The sequence below is a fragment of the Bos javanicus genome, chromosome 5, assembly GCF_032452875.1.
Source record: "Bos javanicus breed banteng chromosome 5, ARS-OSU_banteng_1.0, whole genome shotgun sequence".
Classification (NCBI taxonomy): domain Eukaryota; kingdom Metazoa; phylum Chordata; class Mammalia; order Artiodactyla; family Bovidae; genus Bos; species Bos javanicus.
In genome coordinates, this window is record NC_083872.1 from 113,483,716 (window position 1) to 113,506,814 (window position 23,099).

General features: G+C 48.7%; 3 protein-coding genes across 7 annotated transcripts; 2 read left to right on the forward strand and 1 right to left on the reverse strand.

Moving 5' to 3' along the window:
* The first annotated feature begins 115 nt into the window (after window positions 1-115).
* Window positions 116-5,882, forward strand: PHETA2 (PH domain containing endocytic trafficking adaptor 2). 5 transcript variants are annotated; one of them, XM_061418704.1, is made up of 3 exons: window positions 116-942; window positions 2,410-2,493; window positions 3,512-5,882. In XM_061418704.1, the coding sequence occupies exon 3, from the start codon at window positions 3,517-3,519 to the stop codon at window positions 4,303-4,305; it is 789 nt and encodes a 262-aa protein (XP_061274688.1). In that variant the 5' UTR covers window positions 116-942; window positions 2,410-2,493; window positions 3,512-3,516; the 3' UTR covers window positions 4,306-5,882. The 5 variants fall into 5 exon arrangements, with proteins under 5 accessions (XP_061274688.1, XP_061274689.1, XP_061274693.1 ...); XM_061418705.1 differs by lacking the exon at window positions 116-942 and adding an exon at window positions 992-1,113; XM_061418709.1 differs by lacking the exon at window positions 116-942 and adding an exon at window positions 1,166-1,274.
* Window positions 5,883-6,117: 235 nt separating this feature from the next.
* SMDT1 (single-pass membrane protein with aspartate rich tail 1) lies at window positions 6,118-9,876 on the forward strand. Its single transcript, XM_061418711.1, has 3 exons — window positions 6,118-6,420; window positions 8,174-8,314; window positions 9,626-9,876. Exons 1-2 carry the CDS (start codon window positions 6,235-6,237, stop codon window positions 8,309-8,311), a joined length of 324 nt encoding a protein of 107 aa, XP_061274695.1. The 5' UTR covers window positions 6,118-6,234; the 3' UTR covers window positions 8,312-8,314; window positions 9,626-9,876.
* Window positions 9,877-10,983: 1,107 nt separating this feature from the next.
* Window positions 10,984-22,032, reverse strand: NDUFA6 (NADH:ubiquinone oxidoreductase subunit A6). The gene is made up of 3 exons (XM_061418710.1): window positions 21,833-22,032; window positions 11,886-12,001; window positions 10,984-11,190 (listed from the first exon to the last, which is right to left on the reverse strand). The coding sequence occupies exons 1-3, from the start codon at window positions 21,969-21,971 to the stop codon at window positions 11,059-11,061; spliced, it is 387 nt and encodes a 128-aa protein (XP_061274694.1). The 5' UTR covers window positions 21,972-22,032; the 3' UTR covers window positions 10,984-11,058.
* Window positions 22,033-23,099: the final 1,067 nt, after the last annotated feature.

Consider the following 23,099-nt stretch of genomic DNA (forward strand, 5'->3'; position numbering starts at 1 on the left):
TAAAATCGCAACCTTCCTACCGCACCCCCCGCCCCATTCCCAGGCCCCTTAACCCGTGCTGTATATTTTCCACAGAACTTATTGCCTCCTATCTCATTTATTATGGTGTCTATTAGTAACTGAATAAAAGTTAGTGGGGGAGACAGATAATAAACAGGAAATAAAACCATGAATGTAAGGAACTTTTTTTTTAGAAGTGGTTAGTGTTATCATGCAAATACAAACCAGGGATGTGATAGAGACCGGCAGGCAGGCTGCTTTCTCAGGGCTGGGCAGGGGACGGGAACGGAGGCCTAAATAATGTGAAGGACCTTGGAGGAGTTAAGAGCCTTGGGGTAGGGTTGGGAAGGAGGAGCGTTCTTGCAGGAACTGCCAGGGCCAGAACTCTTCGAGGTGACAACCAGCAAGTTCATGGGCAGATGTTCTGAGCTCACCAGGCTCCCGGGGCTGTCAGGAAAGCCTCCCCCATCTTCGGTTGTGCCCTCCTGTGTCTTTTACCGCAGGCCTAGCTGTCCACTGACCCCAGGCAGAGCCTGGGCGCTGAAGATGGGTTCCAGGCTGGCAGGAGTGAAGGGAGCAGAAATGAATAATCCCCTCCACTCCGGAAGCGAGATCCAGCCGACTCCAGGGGGCCGGGTTGGGTGACTGGGAAGCTGGGCTGGGCCTCGCGGACTGGATAGGAGCCCGCCCAGAGGAGGCGTCTGGGCCGAGCCGTCCCAGACTTGGCTCTGTGCGAGAAGTGGGCCGGGCGGGGAGAGGGGGGCTGGAGAGGGGAAAAGAGAAGGTCTCGAAGTTCTTGGGAGGTGGCCTGGGTCTGAGGCCCCCGGATGGCCCGAGGTGGGGCTCCGGGTTCGAGGCCGGCCACCGCCGACCAGCACTGGGCCTCACGCCGGGCACGGCCGGCCAGGCCTCAGTTTCCCCCGGCGTGGATCGCGGGGCCTAGTGAGTAGTGGGCGGGGAGGGGTGAGGGCGGTAATTCGAGCCGCCCAGGCGGGGTCTCTCGGCTCCCGCGGCCACGTTTAGCGGCCCGGACAGACGGTGGCGTGGGGTCCGGAGTCGAAATGGCCCCGGGCCACCCCGCGGGCCGCGCTCCTGGGCTTCGGGGGCGTGGAGGTGAGAGCGGGCCCGGCGGGCTCGGGAGGAGGCGGCCCCGGGAGGAGGCGGCCCCGGGAAGGCGTGGCCCGCGGGGACGTGGCGGGGCCGCTCCCCGCGCGATGGGGAAACCGAGGCGGCAGCCCCGCCCCGAGTCTGCGGTGCTGGCCGCGGAGTTCCCGGTGAGGCCACCCCGTTTCTGGGCGACAGCGGGTCAGATACCCCACCCCCCCCCGGCGGTGGCCATGGCCAGTGGGTCCCACGCCCCAGCCCGCCGCTCCTCTAACAAAAGAATCTAGAAAAATGCAGTGCAGCGGATTCCCGCCGGGGTTGAAATGCGGGCCTCGTTAACCCGGGAAGCGGGTGGGGAGGAGACGTCCTTCCCTGGGGAGGGGAGACAGTTAGGTCGGCGGATCTCCTCTCCGCGCCCCAGTGCTGGACGGCCGGGAGGTGAGGCCACTGCTCAAGGAACCAACCATCTGTGTTATTCTCTTCCTTCTCCTCCAACCACCATCGGAGACCCGCCCAGCCCCCATCTCAGGACCCTGCTTGCTTCTCTCCATAGCCCTTATCAAGACGGGTCTTCACGTTATTTAATTGATTTTAAAAGACACTAATTATTATTTATTTTTGTCCTTTTTTTTTTTTTTTTTTTTACAGTGTGCCTCCCCCTCGGAAATGTAGGCTCCAGGAAGGAGGGGCTTTATTTTGTCCACGATTGTATTCAGTTATTTTAACAAATACTTTCTGAGGACCTCCCCAAGCCCTGCAAAGGGCTGGATATTGGGGAGGTTCTACCGGAACCAAGTCCAGTTGGTTGGTTCTAGACATTCTGGGGCTGGGGACAGCGCTGTAAACCCAAAGGAGATCATTGTGGGATGAAGGCTGCTGTTGGGTCACTTTAGATCAGACCACCTTCCTGATCAGGACCACCTTACATATAGTGATCAGGGCAGGCCTCTCAAATTAAGTCACTTAAAGACCACAGATAAACTATGTGGCAAGTACTAAAAGGGAAAAGCAACAAGCTATGTGGGCACTTAACTCTGACCTAGCCTTAGAGGGCAGGGCGCTGAGGTCCAAAGAGTGATGATCAGGATAATGGGACTCAGATCCTTAAATTGCTCGTAATTGCAGGGCCTGGGTGGACCTGTGTGTGTATGTGTATTTTGGGCAGGGCAGTAGATTATCAGGGGTCAGGGAAGGCTTCCTGGAGGAGGTGGTGGTTTCATTTGACCTGAGGCTGAATAGGAGGCTGAGTAGGAGTAAGTCCAGTCCTTTAGGATGGATTGACTATATTTGAGAATTCTTTTGCAGGTGTCCTGGAAACCACGTGGTCAAAGGGCTGAGCCGTGTGGCCAGACAAGAGAGACCCCCACCCCTGCCCAGGGAGCTCTGCGGGTAAGTGGGTCACTGCCAGGACTTGCCCCCCAAAGAGATGAGGGAATCAGGAGACCAAGTTCTGCTTCTCACTGGCCACGTGATCCTGGGAAGCTCACCTTCACTGTTCTGGTCTCAGTTTTCTGTGAGTCAGGAGAACAGTTGGATTATATGCCACTTGCGTGGGCTTCCCTGGTGGCTCAGATGGTAAAGAATCTGCCCGCAACATGGGAGACCTGGGTTTGATCCCTGGGTTGGGAAGATCCCCTGGAGAAGGAAATAGCAAGCCACTCCAGTATTCTTGCCTGGAGAATCCCATGGACGGAGGAGCCTGGCAGGCTACAGTCCATGGAGTCACAAAGAGTTGGACACAATTGAAGTGACTTAGCACACATGTATGGGGCACCAACACTCGGTAGTTGAGGTTGATCCTACTCCACCATGCCCTGTGTTTGTACTTGTTTCCTGAGAAGGTCCCTATCTGAACCCACACTGATCGAGGAATGAGGCAGGCCTGCCCCACCCCAGCCCTATCGGGCCCTGCCGGCAGCTAAAGGACTACTGTGCCATCAAATGGAGAGGCCAGCAGGGACCCACAGAGCCCACGGAAACCCCGGATGTTTAGCTTCAGGGTTGGAGCTAAGGGGCCCTCAGATTAGGGGGTGATGTAAGCACAGTGGCTTTTATGAGTTTGGGGTCCATTTCAGCCCAGCTGATGCCTTTTCCTTTGGGTTTTAAAAAGCTGTTCACAGCCCTGCCATACTTCCTGGTCTGACACAAATTACATTTTCCTTTTCTCTGAGTCCTCTGATAACCAGATTTTTTTTTTTTTTTGCATGATCCTCACAACCCTTTGAGAACAAAGGCAGGGAGACTAGTCCATTTCACAGATGGAGACACTGAGAACCTCAGGGCACAGAAAGTAAGAAGAGGCCACCGGGCTGGGGCCCAGGCCTCCTCCAGAGCCAGGACTCTTTTTCCCACGGGGTGCAAGCACCGCCTCCCTCTCTGATCGCTGTTCGCCTCTGTCATCTCACAGTTTTCATGGGAGCCATGAAGCTGAACGAGAGGAGTGTGGCCCACTACGCACTGAGCGACTCCCCGGCAGACCACACAGGCTTCCTGCGCACGTGGGGAGGCGCAGGGACGCCACCCACCCCCAGTGGCGCTGGCCGAAGGTGCTGGTTTGTCCTCAAGGGCAACCTGCTGTTCTCCTTTGAGAGTCGAGAGGGCCGGGCGCCTCTGAGCCTTGTGGTGCTAGAGGGCTGCACGGTGGAGCTGGCGGAGGCTCCCGTGCCTGAAGAGTTTGCCTTCGCCATCCGCTTCGACGCTCCTGGGGTGCGCCCACACCTGCTCGCGGCAGATGGGCCGGCGGCCCAGGAGGCTTGGGTGAAGGCGCTGTCTCGGGCAAGCTTTGGGTACATGCGCCTGGTGGTGCGCGAGCTGGAGAGCCAGTTGCGTGAAGCCCGCCACAGCCTGGACCTGCACCGCCGCTCATCCTGGAAGGCCGTTTCCAGCCGCTGCAAGCCCCAGGCTCCTGACCGCTGGTCCCCTGGCCTGGAGAACGGCCACTCCCTCTCTAGAGATTGCAGCCCAATGGGCTTGGTGGAAGAAGGGGGCAGCCGGCCAGCAGGGCGGGGCTTGGCCGAGTGGGAGCTGCAGGGCCCTGCCAGCCTCCTCCTAGGCAGGGGGCAGAGCCCCGTGTCCCCTGAGACCTCCTGCTTTTCTACCCTGCATGAGTGGTACGGCCGGGAGATTATGGAGCTGAGGCGGGCCTGGCTGCAGAGGGCCCAGGAGAACCAGCCAGAATGCAAGGACCAGGACAGACCCTGAGCCTGGGCCCTTCGGGTTCAGCCCTTGTCCTGCTGGTCAGGATGCCAGGGCCAGTGCTTTTTCAGGAGTTTAAGGTTTTATAGGTTCTTTTTTTTTTTTTTTAACTGGTTTCTGAAGTTGCTTTTGAGGTGAGCATTCTGCTTCCTGCTTTTTAGGTTTTTCCCCCAGGTTCCAAGTCCACCTTCATGCCTAGAGGGAACTGCAAAATCATTAACTTTCAACCCATTTATTTCCTGAGGCCCAGAGAGGAGAGGTGGCTTGCTCAGCAGTCACAAGGCAAGACTCAGGTCTGCTGACTCTGCGCTGGACTGCCCCTCTCTCAGGGGATATTAATATTAATGAAGTGGGTAATATCACATGACCACAGGTCACTCCACCTTCACCTATACGATTCTACAGTTTCCAACATGGGGAATCTTGTGTAAATACCCGAAGTTGCCTGCAGTGTTGGCTTGAGGGATTGACACTGTCAGAAAAAGTGGACTTACTGTGTCACAGGGGTTTCTGGGGCTTGGCTCCTCCTGAGTGGTGAGAAGATTGAACATGGGACCCCTATCCTGCAGTGAAGACAGGGCTCTTTGGTGAGACAGGGCCTTTAGTAAAGAGGGATTTATCCTGATCAGAAAGTGTTAGGGCCCCTCTTCTTTCCCTGACTGCCCTGTCAACAGATGGTGCTGGTCACTGCCCCAGGAGGGGCCAGTAGCTTTTCTGTTAGCAGAAACTCTGTCCTCAACTCCCTGGGAAAGTCAGTGACTTTGAATTTCAGTCCTGGGCATTTTAGGAGCTTGGACATAGGATTCCTGGCACCCTGTGATAAACTCTTCTCTCTTGACTGGGCCCCTAAAGGTATTCCCGATCCAGAAACCCCTAGGAACTCCTTCAGTCTTTCTTATTACCCAGAGTGTATCTGCCAAGACCCTCTGGTTTCTACTGTCACCAGCATGGTGCCAAGCATTTTTTTTTACCAGTTGTTCTGAGAGGCAAAGTGACTGGGTGGACAGGGCCAGAGGCCAATCAGCCTGGCATCCTGATTCTGGTGGCAGCGGCTGGATGGAAGATTCAGAGCCTGGTCCAGTATACACAATCTCTCCCTTAGCCTCTTTCCCTCACTGGGGTCTTATGAGGCCTGACGAGGGGCCAACTAGGCCTAGAGTCTTCAGCTTAAGAGCGTTTTTCAGTCCAGGAGGCTGCAATGCTGCCCAGGGTCCAGGACCTGCTCCGGGGAAGCTGGGTTTGTTTCCTAAGAAGAGGGGCTACCTTTCTAGCCCTGTATGGGAGCCCCACAGCCTGTGTCTCTTGTTTTATACGCAGTTATTATAGGGTTTTTGGTTATATTTATTGTTACAGTGCTTTTTATACGATTAAAACACCATGTTTATTACTCGTATTGGTTCCTTTTTAGCAGTTTGTGTGAAAGCCCCCATTCCCCCCCTTTTCAGATATATATTCCCCCTTTTCAGATATATTTTACATTTGGTTGTACATAACATATACCGTGGCATGAAATAAATTTCCAAAATCATTTCAGTAGCACAAGTAATAAATTTGAATTGTATTTTTAAAGTGTTTAAAAAATAGTTTGAAGTTCAATTAAAGTGGTCTTTCATTTCAGTAACTCCCTGCTCGGCCAAGCCCTGGCTGTCCTGGGTGCGGGAACAATACCAGAAATCTGCAAGTTTCACAAGAACAACCCCAGTCAGATGGTCCCACCCTCCAAGCCTGGAATGAGGCGTGTACCCGGGCCTTGGCGTCATCCTCGTGACGTCACCATGTGCCGCAGCAGGAACTAGGTACACTGCGCAAGTCTGTGAGCCGGACCTCTCGTTTGATCCCTACAGACTCGCGAGGCTTGGGCGGCGTTCTTCCTGAGGGTGTCACTGGGGCCGGGCAGTGGGGTCCCGGGGCCCGGACTAGGGGCGGAGCTGGGAGATGGCGTCCGGAGCGGCTCGGTGGCTGGCGTTGGTACGCGTCGGATCTGGGGCTTCCCGGAGCTGGCTGAGCCTGAGGAAAGGTGGTGATGTCTCCGCCGGACGGAGCTGCTCAGGTCAGAGTCTGGTACCGACGAGGTCGGTCATCGTTACTCGCAGCGGCGCCATTTTGCCCAAACCGGTGAAAGTGAGTGTCTGCCTGGAGGCGGGGCGAAGGGGCCGAGGCCAATCATTGTGGGGAGTGTGTGCAGGTTGACGCTGATTGACAGGAGCAAAGGCCAGTCGAACGACTGCCTTAGACCGGAAGCCGGATCAAGGACAAAGTTTTGCGCTGATGCATTGCTAGTTTCGACAAATGGGAGGAAGTGGCCGGTTGAGTTAAGTGGTTGTTGTTGAGCCGGGTACAGGGAGACAGAAGATGGGGGTCAAGAGCGGAGAAAGATGGCACTTTGCACTAGTTCATCCAGAGGAGCGCAGTGCCCTGGCTCTTTGGAGCCAAAGGACTCGGCTTTATGCATACAGTATAGACAAGTCTTGTTACGTCTCTACTTCGTAGTTGATGGGATGAAAAACGAATTTGTAAATAAACGGTTCGTGGGACAGACTTTATCTTTTTGTGAGTTTGGACCTAGTATTTAATTCATGTGACTAGGTGTGCAGGGAATTATTACAATCTGTTTTTACAAATGAAAAATGAGGGGCCAGAGTAGGGAAGCCAGTGTGCAAAGCTAACAGCTGAGTTAGGTTCTGGAATTCAGACTTCCTGTTGGTACAGCCCCCACCAGATCCTGTTTTCCCATTACTGAGTGTTACTACATGCCCTCAGTACCCTTGGAGTTTTTTCAGTAAAATAAGAACAACCCCTTATACCGGGATTTTTTTTTTTTTTTTAATTCCAGGGCTGTGTGAGAGTTACAAAACAAAAACAAATTCTTTTAAAGCTATTTTGGCCGTCGCAAGCTTACACAAAGTGAGTTCAAACCTGTCTCACAGCAAGAAACAGGGTCCAGCTGTTAGGGAAAAGCTGCCTTTAAAGAGGCACGATTGAAAAACATTTTTTTGCGGGCGAACCCCTGTAGGGAAATAATGAGAGGAAATGTTGAGATTTTATTGGAACTTCTCAAGTCTATTTAAATAGTCTTTTACTATAAAAAACATACTCAGTTTTCAAAATACACCTGTTTCTAAAATGTAATATAGTGAAGTCACATTTGTCAGGCACCAGGGAACCAGTTAGAGAACTGTACAGAATCTCTCTTCAGTGTACATGTTCATAATTTTGTAATCCGTTTGCATGTATTTAGTGACTTACTAGGGAGAAGGCAATGGCACCCCACTCCAGTACTGTTGCCCGGAAAATCCCATGGATGGCGGAGCCTGGTGGGCTGCAGTCCATGGGGTCGCTAAGAGTCGGACACGACTGAGCGACTTCACTTTCAGTTGTCACTTTCATGCATTGGAGAAGGAAATGGCAACCCACTCCAGTGTTCTTGCCTGGAGAATCCCATGGACGGAGAAGCCTGGTGGGCTGCAGTCCATGGGGTCGCACAGAGTTGGACATGACTGAAGCGACTTAATAGTAGTAGTAGTAGTGACTTACTCAAGCAGAACTGAACTATTATTTCCATAGTCCACCTCCTAGTACTTTACCTGTTTAAAAGCATCTGCAAGTAATTAATAGCTAGTGCCTTAATTTTTAGATGTCTGTAAGAGTGCCTTGTATTTTTCTTTCTGGTGTACAGTTTGATGGCCATAGAATCACTTTATCTCTTCTTCTAATCATTTTTCTTGCTCCGAATTTTTCCAAGGACTTTAAAATCAAGTTGCTTAATGATCAATCTGAGATCCACAGGAGGGAATGCCCCTGAGAGGGACAGGCCTTCTGTGGTCTTGCTAGAGTGGGCACTGGAGCTCACAGCCACCACTCTGACCCTCTGCAGATGTCCTTCGGCCTTCTCCGAGTGTTCTCCATTGTGATCCCCTTTCTCTATGTTGGGACGCTCATTAGCAAGAACTTTGCTGCTCTACTTGAGGAACATGACATTTTTGTTCCAGAGGACGACGATGATGACGACTAACAGGTAAGATTTGCTTCTCCCCCACACATGGGCCAGGAGCCGGAAGTAGGGTGGAGCATCGGAACTGTGATGTGGTTTGGAGACAAGCAGGAGCACAGACTTTTAATGAATTGACACACTTGCTGGCTAATATCTTTTATGTCACCTTTTCTCTATGTTGGATGAAGGAAACTATCTTACTGACTTACAAATTCACTGAGGTCTCTTCCAGCCAGGTTGAATCCCAACCACCCTTTTCTATTTGCCCTTTGAAAGTGTTAGTCACTCAGTTGTGTCTGATTTCTTTGTGACCCTGATGAACTGTAGCCCTCGAGGTTCCTCTGTCCATGGAATTCTCCAGGCAAGAATACTGAAGTGGGTAGCCATTCCCTTCTCCACGGGATCTTCCCTTCTGACCCAGGGATTAAACGCTGGTCTCCTGCATTGCAGGCAGATTCTTTGCAGTTTGAGCCACTAGGGAAGCCCATTTGGCCTTTATGTACCCTCAATTCTCTCAACCCACAAACTTTGTAGATAATTTAATATGCCTTACACACCCATCACAGCTTCTTTTCACCAGCTCCACAATGAAATTTAGAAACTACAGGCCCTACAGTGAGCTCCGGCTACCAGCAGTCTGTACATAGGCACTGCAGCCTGGCTCATACACTGCTCACAGACCTTTCCCCAGGGCCAGTTCCATTCAGCTTTCTTGTGCTGACTTCCGGTGCCCTAGTATGTGCTGACTGGCTGTATTATTGTTGTAAATAAGAACCCTCCTGACTCTCTGGTCTGGTTTTTAAGGCTTGCCATGATCTGGTTACACCTATTATTCCAGCCTTATCTCCCATATTATCTTCCACATACCTACCCCCAGTTAGTCACTATTTCTTGAATTCCGCACTCTTAGCCACTCCCAGGCAGTAGTAGCCCATTATTCCTCCCGACTGAAAGGCTATTTCCCACTGTGCTGTTTGTACCAGTTCTTCATTATCTTTGATGAAGATATCTTTCCTCATCCCTCCACTTGAAAGTGACTGCTCTGCCCTCTTACTGACCAGTACCTCTTGTGGTATTCAGTATTATACACTTAAGATATACTCTAAACTCTACTCGACTACATTTTGCTGCAGGAAACATGTTTTTTGTTTTTTAAATATCTTTGGGGTCCCAGTGCCCGGTCTGGTGAATGTAAATATATGAATGAGTAACTGAGTGTACTCAAAGCTGCCTTTCTCCTGGCGTGTTTGGTAGAACCTCTGTGGAATTCTCTTTCAGTCTATGGTTAGAGGTCTGTTCTGTCAGCCAGCTCATTGCTGCTTTCCTTTTTTGCAGGGCCTGGAGGAAGGACAGAAAGGAGAAAGCCCTAACTTAAGAAATGGTGATGCTCGCAGCCTCGCCTCCTTTCCCATCCGTAGATGGGCCCGGGGACAGCCCTCAGCCTCCCAACCCCCGTGAAGACCCCTGCATGGTCTGTGACCACGGCCCAAATCCCCAGGCTCTGGGAGGTTCCCGGAGATGTGCTGTTCACTGAGCATAATCAGATCATGAAAAAACATAATAAACATCAGCTCTGTGTGACTGAATGATGGCTGAAGTCTCTGGAGTTGGCTGTAGCTGCAGTTTATTGTCCCTGCCGTCCTATCTCTATCTGCTGAACAAATAGGTCTTTGACTTACAACCCAGAGTCTTCAGGCCCCTGTCGATCAACAAAGGAATTTGGGGAACCTGGGACAAATTTTCATTATTTACAAAAGCCTAACAGCTGCACAGGCTACCTAAAGGCTGAAACTTTTGTGCTGAGTAACACTGGCTAGTTAGCACATACAATCAGAAGCAGCTTTGAGTGTTAAAATAAGTCCTTGAGAAATACCACTTTTTAGCAAAAGGTGGGTTCCTTAGCTGAAAAAATAATAAAGGGGTTGTTGGTACTGAAAAATTTGGGACTCCTCAGGGTTATTGTACCTACAGATACTGAAGCCCCTTCTCCAGCATTTAGACTGTCCAGGGATAGAAGAGACCGACACCATCCAGAGCAAACAGTTCTTTCAGATCAGATCAGATCAGTCGCTCGGTGTGTTCGACTCTTTGTGACCCCATGAATCGCAATTCTTTAAGTGGGGTCAAAATGTATTCTTGTCACTTGAGCTACACCTCAATTCACAAAGGGAATATTTCTGTTCTGTGTGTGCACTGAACAGCTGTGTCTCTAGCAGAACGCCTGAGAAGGAAGTTAACTCCATTCTAAGGACCAGCACTGTTGTGAGTAGAGGGCTAGGCTGCTGAGCAGACATTTTCTTGAGAACCCAGAGAAAAATAGCCCAGCTTGTCAGCTCCACCTCTCAGCCTCTTAGTGCTGCTCTAACCTTTTCCAATAGTAAGAGCTGGTTAATTTTGGACAATCTGTGCCATTAAACCAAGCTATCCACTCCTGGTGGCTGTAGAAACAGCGAAGTTAACGAAGCCATCCAGCACCATACCCAGAATGACAGTTTCTGAGCAGATGGCCTCTTCCTTCTGTTTACCGACATGCAAGACTCGGAGAAAAGAGAATCTAATTTACTGGAAATACCACACTTCAGGAAAAGGGAAAGAACAGGTGGTGTGTACACCGGACCCAACTTGTTCAGACAAAACGTGAGAGACTGCAGAAGTACAGCTTCCCACTGGGGAACCAATGGAATATCATGAAATGACCGACATATATTGAGTTTATTTTTGCTTTAAAATATTTAAATATCAACATGCACCTTTTCCACTGAGTGATTTCACGGGTCGTGCCCAACATAGAACTTGGAGAGGAAATCCTTTGGCCTCGGTGCTTCTGTTTCATGGAAAAACCGCATAACATGTGTCCGCTGCTTCCACACTTTAATTGTTTCTTCCAGTTCCATCTTTCCCTGTACAAGTGAGGGGACAGGTCTCAGTCAAGAGTGGCTGGGTGGAAGGAGCACAACACTGAAGGCCAGGGTTAGATCATCTCTAGCACCGACTTTTTGAGTGACCTTGGGCAAGTAATATGCCCTACCCAGACCATAGTTTCTGCATCTGGAAAACGATAATAATCTCTGAGGCTTGTCAAATATATATATTTTAACCCTCTAGCTGACTGGTTCCAAGGGGATAACTTTTGGTCACCAGGCCTGTGCCCCATGACTGCCTACCCTGACTGGCTTAATATGTACCATTCTTTCCACATTACTTACTGGCCCATGCTGAAGTTGCCACTGATTCTAGTGAGACAGACCACAGGGACAGAGTCAAGCCCAGGATCTGACTCCACTTACTCAGCCAACTGGCCTCTTCTGGCTGTAAACTGGCAACGTGGTGAAGTGGTAACCTCCATGGATGAGGTTCAAGAAGAATTCAAACTTCCCTCTTTTTTTAGTTTTAAAATGCAAGCCAGTGAATTTTCCCTTGAATAATCTTATAATCTATTTACCCAGGTGAGAACCTCCAATCAACTGTTCCTTTGAAACACTAGGTAACAGTTGCTGACCCAGTTGTTGCTTTTAAACTTGGTGATAAAATATTCATCTGGAAAGCTCTGGACAAGTTGACTCCTCTTTTAAATCAGTCAGGGAGCGTCAGTTACCTTAATTACCAGAAGATCAACCACCCTGGGGTCTGTGATGTGCGCATTCTTCTTAAACATTTCCCGGACTTTATCCCGTCCCTGTTTCACAGAGATGTCTAGCTGGAATAAATGCACTAGAGAGAAAACATGATTCAGGGTAGAGATGGTTAAAATGTGTTTTTTAAAAATTGAGTCAGTGTCACTCACTGAAAACATAGGTTGCCCATTCACTCCATTCACCAAATATTAGGCTGACCCTAAGCAAGGTACTTGAAGATGTGAAGAAGCCTGAGATATAGTACTATCTCAAGAACTTATGTTTTGTTTGGGGAAACAAGCCCACTGCATTTGAAGAGGCAGCATAGCACGGCTCAAGAATACGAATAACCTGGGTTCAAATCCCAGCTTTGTCGTCTATCAGCTATATGATTCTGTATACATTAACTTCTCTATGCCTGAGGGTATTTATTTGCTGGTGAAATGAGGAGAGCAGCACATATTAACTCCAGAGCAGCTGTGAGGATTCTGAGAGAATGAAAGATGCTTAGGCCAGTGCCTGACATGGAATAAGCTCTCAATAAATGTCAGCATTATTATTACACAGAACAACTGGCAAGAAATGCAGGGCTGACATTAACATACAACCATATGGTGTAGGTTTGTGTACCATGGAAACAAGAGCCAAGGGAGACTGCTGCGTGTGCAGGTAGGGAAAGGTGTCGATCCAGCAGGCAGTTACTGCCATATTAGGTTCACCAGGGGGAAGCAGAGGGAAGTGCAAGATGTAACAGCTCCTGCTTTCTAGGTCTTAAATCCACCAGTGCAAATACTGCAAAAATCACAATATTCAGTAATCCCTGATTAAGTGCTAAAACAGTGGGACAGACTCAGTGACCTGAGAGTCCGACAAAGCATGTATGTCTTTGAAAATTAGGTTTTAGTCATTTTATTCTCATTTTCTGGCAGTTGGCCTTCAGTGGATTTGCTGATGACAAGGACATGAACGGAGCCTTGTATGGTAGGTAGATGGGATGAGGGGAGAAAGGGGCACGTGGGGCTAAGTGGACAGCATAACCAGGCTCACAGGCTAGCATGAGCACTGTGGTTGAGACCAGTGGGCTCACTGGTGAGAATACCCGCAGTATGGCCACTCCTGTGACGGGTCCACTCTAGTCTATGGAGCTACCACAGCCAGCTCTGAAAACCATGAGGGCCACCTCGTGACTGAATTAACCAACAACAAAGTGCGAATCTTTAATTATACAGGTGGCTTAGTGACAGCAATAGAAAAATAAAGCTTCTGCCGAGGCAAAGACCATGCCAGGCTGCCTCAACCAAAGAATAAGCAATAGCAGAATCTAACAGGAGAAACTGCATCCCAGCTTTACAGGACAGTGTTAACAGAGGATAGAAGATCACAAGAGAAAGAACTCAGTCTCCAGTGGAGTTCTGTAGCAGCCTGCCATGATGAGCCAATTATACACGGCTTTTCCCAAATGTGCCGTCAATGACTTCACTGAGAGCCTAAAATCAACCGTGCGGGGAGTACTCATGGCACTGAAAATGCCAGGGGCTTTCCTGGTGGTCCAGTGATTAAGAATCCGCCTGCCAATGAAGGGGACACAGGTTCGATGCCTGCTTCGGGAAGATCCACACGCTGGAGCAATTAAGCCCCTGCACCACAACTATTGAGCCCACGCGCCTACAGCCCATGCTTCTGGGATAAGAGAAGCCCGCGCACCACAACAGAGTAGCCTCAGCTCTCTCACGGCAACCAGAGAAAGCCTGTGAGCAGCCATGAAGACCCAGCATAGCCAAAAACACACCACAGTATCACATTAGTAATTTTAGAAAAGGGCCAGCAAAGAGACAGGAAGTCAGAGACACAAATGAATGCAAACTAACGTGGATCCTGAACGTCGGAATCTTACCACTAGAGCACTGTGGGGACTTGCCTGATGTTGGACAACTGATCCCTGGCAAACACAGGCCAAGAGTCCAGGTTGCTGGTTCTTTAATTTACAATGTCCTGTTCTTTCCACTCCAGTACTCTTGCCTAGAAAATCCCGTAGACAGAGGAGCCTGGTAGGCTGCAGTCCATGGGGTCACAAAGAGTCGGACACGACTGAGCGACTTCACTTTCACTTTTCACTTTCGTGCATTGGAGAAGGAAATGGCAACCCACTCCAGTGTTCTTGCCTGGAGAATCCCAGGGATGGGGGAGCCTGGTGGGCTGCTGTCTATGGGGTCGCACAGAGTCAGACACGACTGAAGTGACTTAGCAGCAGCAAGGAAAGGAGTATGAGGAATCTTCCCCTGCTATCGGTGCTTACCTTTCCTACATTTTCATACTAGAATTCAGTTCAAAATAGGAGAGAAAACCAAGGTGCCTCTATGCACACGAGGGGAGCTGGTGTCCACCCAACTCCCATTCCCCAAGGTCTCCAGAACCACACACCAGCGCACTGGGTGTGAGTCTTCTCAGGAAAATGTTCACAAACGCAAAGTTTTGCTTACAGTGTTGTTCAAGGACCGCGCAGTGCCCATCCTCTCAGGTTAAGAATCCTTGTTTCTAAAGAGACAAATTCCATAGCTTTGACCCAGCTGTCGTCCTCCTATTGCACCCCCCTGAACACACCCCTTTGCCACTGAGAAAGGCTGTGGGAAGGTAAACAGGAACAGCTAAGCAACAGTCTGCTGAATTGTTCTTTGGTCTAAATCCGTGGTCATCAAACCTGTGATGACTCTGCCCGCCAGAACATCTGGCAACGTCTGGAGGCATTTTTGACGGTCACAGCGAGGGGGAAGAGCGCTGATGGCGCCACTGGGTGGAGGCCAGGCATGTTGCTAAGCATCTGACAAGGCACAGGGCGGTCTCCACAACAAGCAACCACCCAGCACAGATGCTGCTGCTGAGAAGCCCTGGTGTAAACCAATTCCAACTGCTCCTTCTCAACTCACAGATTCCTGGCTTACTCTTTGAGTCCTAAATGTTTTAATTTCAATTTTAAAAACATCTGTGAGGCTCAAAAGGAAGATATGAAAGTGCCCTTCTGGATGAAGGTGACTTCCACGGTGCGCGTCTTCCTCAAGTTACTGTTAAGGCTTTTCTGAGTCAGGAAGGCTCGACACATTAGGAAGGATGACAATGGGACAGTTCTCAGTCATTTGCTCCACTTCATTTGGGAGCATTTATACCAAGTGCCAGGAGACCCTTAGATGGGAAGGTAGCATGGTGTGATGAAAAAGAGCATGGGATCGGGGGTCAAATGAGCTGGGTAAGGTCTCCACACCATCATGAACTATGGCCTTGGCTGGGGCACAAGCACCTCAGTCTGTTTCCTCATCTAAAACATAGGAGCGAAAACAACCTCTGACCTCACTCCTTTACAGGAATGCGGCAAAAATCAAGTGACAACATCTTACCCACAGTAAAGTACTGATACAGTGTTAGGTGTTGAAAATTTCAGCACTTATTTCCCATACCTCTATTATGTTTGGGGTTTTAATGATCTGGTTATATGCCTACTTTCCTGACTAGACCATAAGACTCTTGAAGGCAGGGTTGTGTTTTAATCACTTTTCTATCTCTCTAGGTATCTAGTACTGACCCTGTAGTACAAGAAGTATCCAATAACATAGAAATTAAATGAATAGTTTCTATACAAAGTCCCCTGTTACACTGTAACCAGCAAGCAGCATGTATTATTTTTTTCAAAGGAGGGAATCTGGGGTGGTTTTGTTCTGTGCTTCCATGCAGAGGCAAGCACCCAGGCAAATGGCGGTCTGTTCCAAGTGCGCAGCATAACCGGGCCCTGTGAGATTCAGGGCAGACTACAGCAGGAGCTGAGCTGAGCATCACAGCTGACAATCGGGGTCTGCCGGTGTGATGTGAGACAAGCTTATGTGCCTCAGTTTTCTCATCTGTAAGCCAGGGAGACACCTGGAACCCACACTACAGCGAGGCCTTTGGCATAGTGCCGCGCCATGTGTTTGAAAATGTCGTGTTCAAATCTTTGCGACCCCAGACTGTAGCCCACCAGGATCCTCTGTCCATGGAATTCCCTGAGCAAAAATACTGGAGTGAGCTGCCATTTCCTCCTCTAGGGTATCTTTCCAACCCAGGGACTGAACCCAGGTTTCCTGCATCTCCTTCCATTGGCAGGCGGATTCTTTACCACTGAGCCACCCAGGAAGCCCCAGTGACTGTTGCTCAGGCCAGTGTGTACACTGGTGTCATGATATCCATCACTGGGGATTTCAGCTGAGGATCCAAACTAAGGATTGGGAATAAGTAAAAGTATAATATTGATAATAACTAACATAATAATTATTATGCAATTGTGCAATCTCAAAATGACAAAATGATCTTGGTTTGTTTCTAAGGCAAACTATTCAGTATCACAGCAATCCAAGTCTATGCCCCAACCACTAATGCCAAAGAAGCTGAAGCTGAACGGTTCTATGAAGACCTACAAGACCTTCTAGAACTAACACCAAAAAAAGATTTCCTTTTCATCACAAGGACTGGAATGCAAAAGGAGGAAATCAAGAGATACCTGGAGTAACAGGCAAGTTTGGCCTTGGAGCACAAAATGGAGCAGGGCAAAGGCTAACAGAGTTTTGCCAAGAGAATGCACTGGCCATAGCAAACACCCTCTTCCAACAACACAAGAGACGACTCTACACATGAACATGACCATATGGTCAATACTGAAATCAGACCGATTCTATTCTTTGCAGCCAAAGACGGAGAAGCTCTACATAGCAAAACAAGACTGGGAGCTTACTGTGGCTTACATCATGAACTTCTTATTGCAAAATTCAGATTTAAACTGAAGAAAGTGGGGAAACCACTAGACCATTCAGGTATGACCTAAATCAAATCCCTTATGATTATACAGTGGAAGTGACAAATAGATTCAAGGGATTAGATCTGATAGACAGAGTGCCTGAAGAACTATGGATGGAGGTTCCTAACACTGTACAGGAGGCGGTATCAAAACCATCCCCAAGAAGAAGAAATGCAAAACGGCAAACCGGTTTTCTGAAGAGACCTTACAAATAGCTGAGAAAAGAGAAGCGAAACGCAAAGAAGAAAAGGAAAGATATATCCATCTGAACGCACAGTTCCAAAGAATAGCAAGAAGTAAGAAAGCGTTCCTAAGTGATCAATGCAAAGAAATAGAGGAAAACAATAGAATGGGAAAGACTAGAGAGCTCTTCAAGAAAATTAGAGATACCAGGGGAACATTTCATGCAAAGATGAGCATAATAAAGGACAGAAATGGTAGGGACCTAACAGAAGCAGAAGATATTAAGAAGAGATGGCAAGAATACACAGAAGAACTGTACAAAAAAGATCTTCACAACCCAGAAAACCACAGTGGTGTGACCACTAACCTAGAGCCAGACATCCTGGAGTGTGAAGTCGAGTGAGCCTTAGGAAGCATCACTACGAACAAAGCTAGTGGAGGTGATGGAATTCCAATTGAGCTATTTCAAATCCTAAAAGATGCTGTGTCACATAATACAGCCACCTAGATAAAACCAACTGAATAGACTTACTTTTGTTAAGTTTTATACTTTTTGAGAATCTATATAAAATTGACACAGTATTTTGAACTTTTATATTCCATAGCAACTGAAGACATGAAGAACAACATGTAATGCTGCTGTATTTTTATTACTAATTGCACAATTCTGTGTCTAATGATGAAAGTTGAATTGTGTTAGAGAAATTGGCTATCCATTGGCCTCTAGAGAAACACAGTGTAGTTCTCCACGTATTTATGGATTCCTTTATCCCATGTCACATTTACTTTGGTCTTACATGTATTTAAATGTCTGAAGTGCCTTAGACTCTTGCCATATTTTCAAAATAAAATTTCATTAAGCTCTAAAAAAAAAAAAAAAAAGATGATGCTGTGAAAGTGCTGCACTCAATATGCCAGCAAATTTGGAAAACTCAGCAGTGGCCACAGGACTGGAAAAGGCCAGTTTTCATTCCAATCCCAAAGAAAGGCAATGCCAAAGAATGTTCAAATTACTGCACAATTGTACTCATCTCACATGCTAGCAAACTAATGCTCAAAATTCTCCAAGTGAGGCTTCAACAGTACATGAACTGAAAATTTCCAGGTATTCAAGCTGGATTTAGAAAAGTCAAAGGAACCAGACAGAGATCAAATTGCCAACATCTGTTTGATCATAGAAAAAGCAAGAGAATTTCAGAAAACCATCTCCTTCTGCTTCACTGACTGTGCCAAAGCCTTTGACTGTGCGGATCACAACAAACTGGAAAATTCTTAAAGAGACGGGAATACCAGACCACCTGACCTGTCTCCTGAGAAATCTGTATGCAGGTCAAGAAGCAACAGTTAGAACTGGACATGGAATAACGGACTGGTTCCAAATTGAGAAAGGAGTACATCAAGGCTGTATATTGCTTGCTTATTTAACCTATATGCAGACTATATCATGAGAAATGCCCGGCTGGATGAAGCACAAGCTGGAATCAAGACTGCAGGAAAAATATCAATAACCTCAGATATGCAGATGACACTACCCTTATGGCAGAAATTGAAGAACTTAACAGCCTCTTGATAAAAGTGAAAGAGGAGAGTGAAAAAGTTGGCTTAAAACTCAACATTCAGAAAACTAAGATCATAGCATCTGGTCCCATCACTTCATGGCAAATAGATGGGGAAACAATGGAAACAGTGACAGACTTTATTTTTGGGGGCTCCAAAATCACTACAGATGGTGACTGCAGCCATGAAATTAAGATGCTTGCTCCTTGGAAGGAAAGCTATGATCAACCTAGACAGCATATTAAAAAGCAGAGACATTACTTTGCCAACAAAGATCCATCTGGTCAAAGCTCTGGTTTTTATAGTAGTCATACATGGATGTGAGAGTTGGGACTATAAAGAAAGCTGAGCGCCGAAGAATTGATGCTTTTGAACTGTGGTGTTGGAGAAGACTCTTTAAAGTCCCTTGGACTGCAAAGAGATCCAACCAGTCTATCTTAAAGGAAATCAGTCCTGAATATTCACTGGACTGATGCTGAAGCTGAAACTCCAGTACTTTGGCCACGTGATGCGAAGAACTGACTCACGAGAAAAGACCCTGATGCTGGGAAAGATGAAGGCAGGAGGAGAAGGGAACGACAGAGGATGAGATGGTTGGATGGCATCACTGACTCAATGGACATGAGTTTGAGTAGGCTCCGGGAGTTGGTGATGGACAGGGAAGCCTGGCGTGCTGCAGTCCATGGGGTTGCAAAGAGTCCGACACCACTGAGCGACTGAACTGAACATAATAATTACAATGATGAATGTTAGATATGAATGAATGTTAGTTATTATCAATACTTTCACTTATTCCCAATCTTTAGTTTGGATCCTCAGCTGAAATCTTGTGATGGATATCATGACACCGGTTTACACAAGCCTGAGCAAACAACAAGCCACAGATCACTGACCCTCCCCACAAAGGTGCTGCCCCGCCTTGAGCCCCCCCTACATGGAATCTCCCCTGCTCTACAGGCTCCTATAATCCCCTGGTTTCTCCTCCTCTTCTCAGGACCCTCCTGACTCTGGGCTTATCTTCTCAAACAGTATTTGAGGGACAGTCTTGGAGGGTGTTGGTTCTGAATTAACTGAATACTGGGTTCCAGCCTCAGTTCAGCCACTGATGTTTTACCCTTTGCAAAGTATTCTTCCTGTCATCTGGGTCTTGTTCCCCACCACCTGTCCTCCCTGCAACAAGAAAACAGTCTTGGGCACCCATGAAGTGTTCTGCCAGGCAAACCTATTTTACCTGCATTTGAATACACACACCACCTCACATACTAGTGACTGCCACTGCCCTAAACTTATCCATCTGTTCTCTGGAGGTCTGTGAATTTGTAGTCCCTGAACCCCGGATCACTCAGGTTTCTCCCTTCCTTCTATCCTATGGGTTTCACGTTTAAATTCTGATCCTTGATAACCTCTTAAAAAGTCAACCTGAGGGCAGGGACACTGTGGAGCAGACACAGCTCTCATACAGTAAAGAGCTGGGTTCTGCATAGAAAGTAAGCCCTATAAATAATAGTAACAGTAACAAGACAAGAGGAGCAGCCAGCATTTATTGAGTGTCTAAATGTCAGACCCTACGCCAAGCACTTTAGATTCATAAACTTATTTAATAGAGCAACTCTCTGAAGAAGGTACTCTTATCATTCTACAGATGAGGAAACTGAGGCACAGCGAAGTGAAATAGCTTGCTCATGGTAACACAGCTAGTAAGGGCCAGGGTTTGGAGGCAAGTCCACGTAACTACATTCTACTGCTTCTCACACACAGGCAAGGAAGTGGCAGCCCTGAGAGCTATGGTGCTCAGGTCACTTAACACGTCTCTTCTCAGACCACCGGTGGTGGCCTCCATTAAAACACACTTCTCCAGGGGGTCTTTCCAACCCAGGGATCGAACCCTGGTCTCCAGCATTGTAGGCAGATTCTTTACTGATAGAGCTAGCAGGGAAGCCCTAAAACACACTAAGTCAGATTAGACAATTACAGAATATCGACAGTGCCTGACATTTGTACTGCCCTTGACAGTTTGCCCAACTTTTCTTTGGTCAGGGACACTGGGCAGCAGCACTGATGGCGATGCCAAGACAAAATCTCTCTGAACCCAGGGAACTTATGTCATAGTCCTTCAGGAGGACAGACTGGTTCTCTGACATCTAAGTGAAGACAGGGGTTCTGGTGGGGGCAGGGAAAGGAGCTCCTAAGGAATATTAGGGGCCTGTGGAGCTGGGTAAAAAGACCTGGGAGACTGCAGAAGGCCACCTAAACAGGAGGGACTGGAAAAGGCACCACCATCTTTCTGGATGACCTTGGGAAACTCACTTCCCTTCTCCGGTACTGTTTCTTTGTGGTGGATGTGGGAACCAGGTGATCGCTGAAACCCCACAACCCCTTTGTTTATATTACCTAATGCTACTGCTGCTAAGTCGCTTCAGTCGTGTCCGACTCTGTGCGACCCCACAGACGGCAGCCCACCAGGCTCCCCCGTCCCTGGGATTCTCCAGGCAAGAACACTGGAGTGGGTTGCCATTTCCTTCTCCAATGCAGGAAAGTAAAAAGTGAAAGTGAAGTCGCTCAGTTGTGTCCAACTCTTAGCGACCCCATGGACTGCAGACCACCAGGCTCCTCCATCCATGGAATTTTCCAGGCCAAGAGTACTGGAGTGGGGTGCTATTGCCTTCTCTGCATCGTATCATTAAAAACTAGCGTTTCTGACAAATGAGATAAAAGGAGAAAATGGCTTGATGTAATTAGGTTAAAAATTAAATATAAAATTACAAATACATTATAACATTAAATGTGTTTTAAAAAATAAACACAGAAAAAAGACTGAAAATATACCAAAATGTTAATATCACTTTTCTGTGAGACTAGGTGAGTTTAATTTTATTTTTCTATTTTATCTACTAATTTTATAGTCAGAGAGAATGAAGAGGTTTCCCTCCCTGTCTTTTTAATACCTAATGGGAATCTGTAAACACATTCAGGAACTCGAGTTGGGTTCCAGATCCACCACCAGAGGCGGGCCCTCAGGCTCTCGGCCCACAGATCACTTCGACTCTAAGTGCCTCGACTGCTTCATCTACAAAACGAAGTGTGTCACTCACAGTCCCTGCTCTCCCTCCCAAGGGTTCAGGAAGACTTAGGGGGCCCAACAGTGAGAGCGCCTAGAAGCGCGGTTCCGACGCACAGCACGGCTGGTCTGACCCCCGCGCCGCCGCCAGGTCAGGTCCACCAAGGCTCGTGTGACCCTACTCGCCTGAAGCGCTCGGAATCACCTCTGCTCAAGTTGGTGACCTCAGCTCGGCCCGGCAGAAACGGGAGGCCGGGACGGCTGCGACCTTGGGCGGCTGCCTCCCGGGCCCCGCGTGAGCCGCAGCCTCTCACCAGTGTTCGGCACCTCCCGATACCAGGCGCGGTAGAGCTCGCGCACCCTCCGCTTGGCCTCGTTCATGTCCCGACTGAAAATGGGCTTCACCGAGGTGCTGGCCGCAACGGCAGCCTGGCGGAGTCCGCTCGCCGCCATCTTGCTGAGACAATCACTTCCCAGCTCCACCCCGTTTCGACCTGTAAGTCCGGCCGAGGTACGAATCCTTTTTATCATTGGCTAGAACTTAAAGTCCCGCCCCCAAATGCCACTGGTGGGCGGGAGAACGGCTACAGAGTTCTCTGATTGGCGGAGAAACCCCTCTCTCTGGGTGGAGACAGGCAGGTGTAGGCTGCGCATGCTCACCTGCGGAATCGTACGGTCTACCGTTGGGCGTCCTAACTGTTGCCCGACCGCGCTGACAGGGGGCGCTCGGGCCCAGGCTGGCGGCAGTGCCCGAGCCTGCTGACTGGCGTCCAGTGCATCACGCCCGCGAGCCGCCCCGGGCGCTGGTGTGGTAACGTACATCGGCGCGCACTTCGTGGAGCTTCTATATCAGCTCGCCACGCTCGGGTCACGGGCCCTCCTGAGGTGGATAATGGCGCCAGGGCTGCTGTGTCGTCGGCCTGGCCCCTCTGCAGATTTTCTGCAACTGTTTTTCCCCACCTTTAAGCCAACTCTTTCAAAGCTCGGTATAGATGTGCACGCGCTCTCCTGGCCTTGGGCTTCTCTGTGCTTCTCCACAGCCCAGGGAGGTAGCTTAATCATCTGTTCCCATTTTAGACGGGGACGTTTTCATCCCAAACTCTGGATGAAACTCTGTGAAAAACAGCCCAGAATTTTGAGCTGGAAGGAACCTTAGGTCGTCCATTCTGGGTACCTCTCTTTTCCCTGGTATTTTTCTTTTATTTATTTAGTTAGTTAGTTTAAGCCACACCTGCGTGGCATGTGGGGTCTCAGTTCCCCCACCAAGGATTGAACCCATGGCCCCTATAGTGGAAGCTTAGAGTCTTAACCACTGGACTGCTGGGGAAGCCCCTTTCCTGACATTTGTCTACTGAGGCTATCTCTGAACATCAGAGAGGGAGCCTAGAAGAGTAAAAGGAAAAATAACAGCTAACAACATGTCAGGCGGTGGGTAGATATTGTTAATCTTCCTTCAACTCCTAGATCAGGTAGGTTCTGTTAGCACCCCCATGATACAGGTGAGGAAGCTGAGATGGTGCAGGCTAGGTCACTTGCCATTTTAGGTTCTGCCCCAGACTGACTGCTGTCTGGAGTCTATCT

Coding starts and splice junctions, on each gene's coding strand:
- NDUFA6 (XM_061418710.1), bottom strand. CDS start 21,971: ATGGCGGCGAGCGGACTCCGCCAGGCTGCCGTTGCGGCCAGCACCTCG. Junction 12,002..21,832: donor TCGGGAGGTGCCGAACACTG/GTGAGAGGCTGC, acceptor TTTTCTCTCTAG/TGCATTTATTCCAGCTAGAC. Junction 11,191..11,885: donor TTGATCTTCTGGTAATTAAG/GTAACTGACGCT, acceptor TCACTTGTACAG/GGAAAGATGGAACTGGAAGA.
- PHETA2 (XM_061418704.1), top strand. CDS start 3,517: ATGGGAGCCATGAAGCTGAACGAGAGGAGTGTGGCCCACTACGCACTG.
- SMDT1 (XM_061418711.1), top strand. CDS start 6,235: ATGGCGTCCGGAGCGGCTCGGTGGCTGGCGTTGGTACGCGTCGGATCT. Junction 6,421..8,173: donor TTTTGCCCAAACCGGTGAAA/GTGAGTGTCTGC, acceptor GACCCTCTGCAG/ATGTCCTTCGGCCTTCTCCG.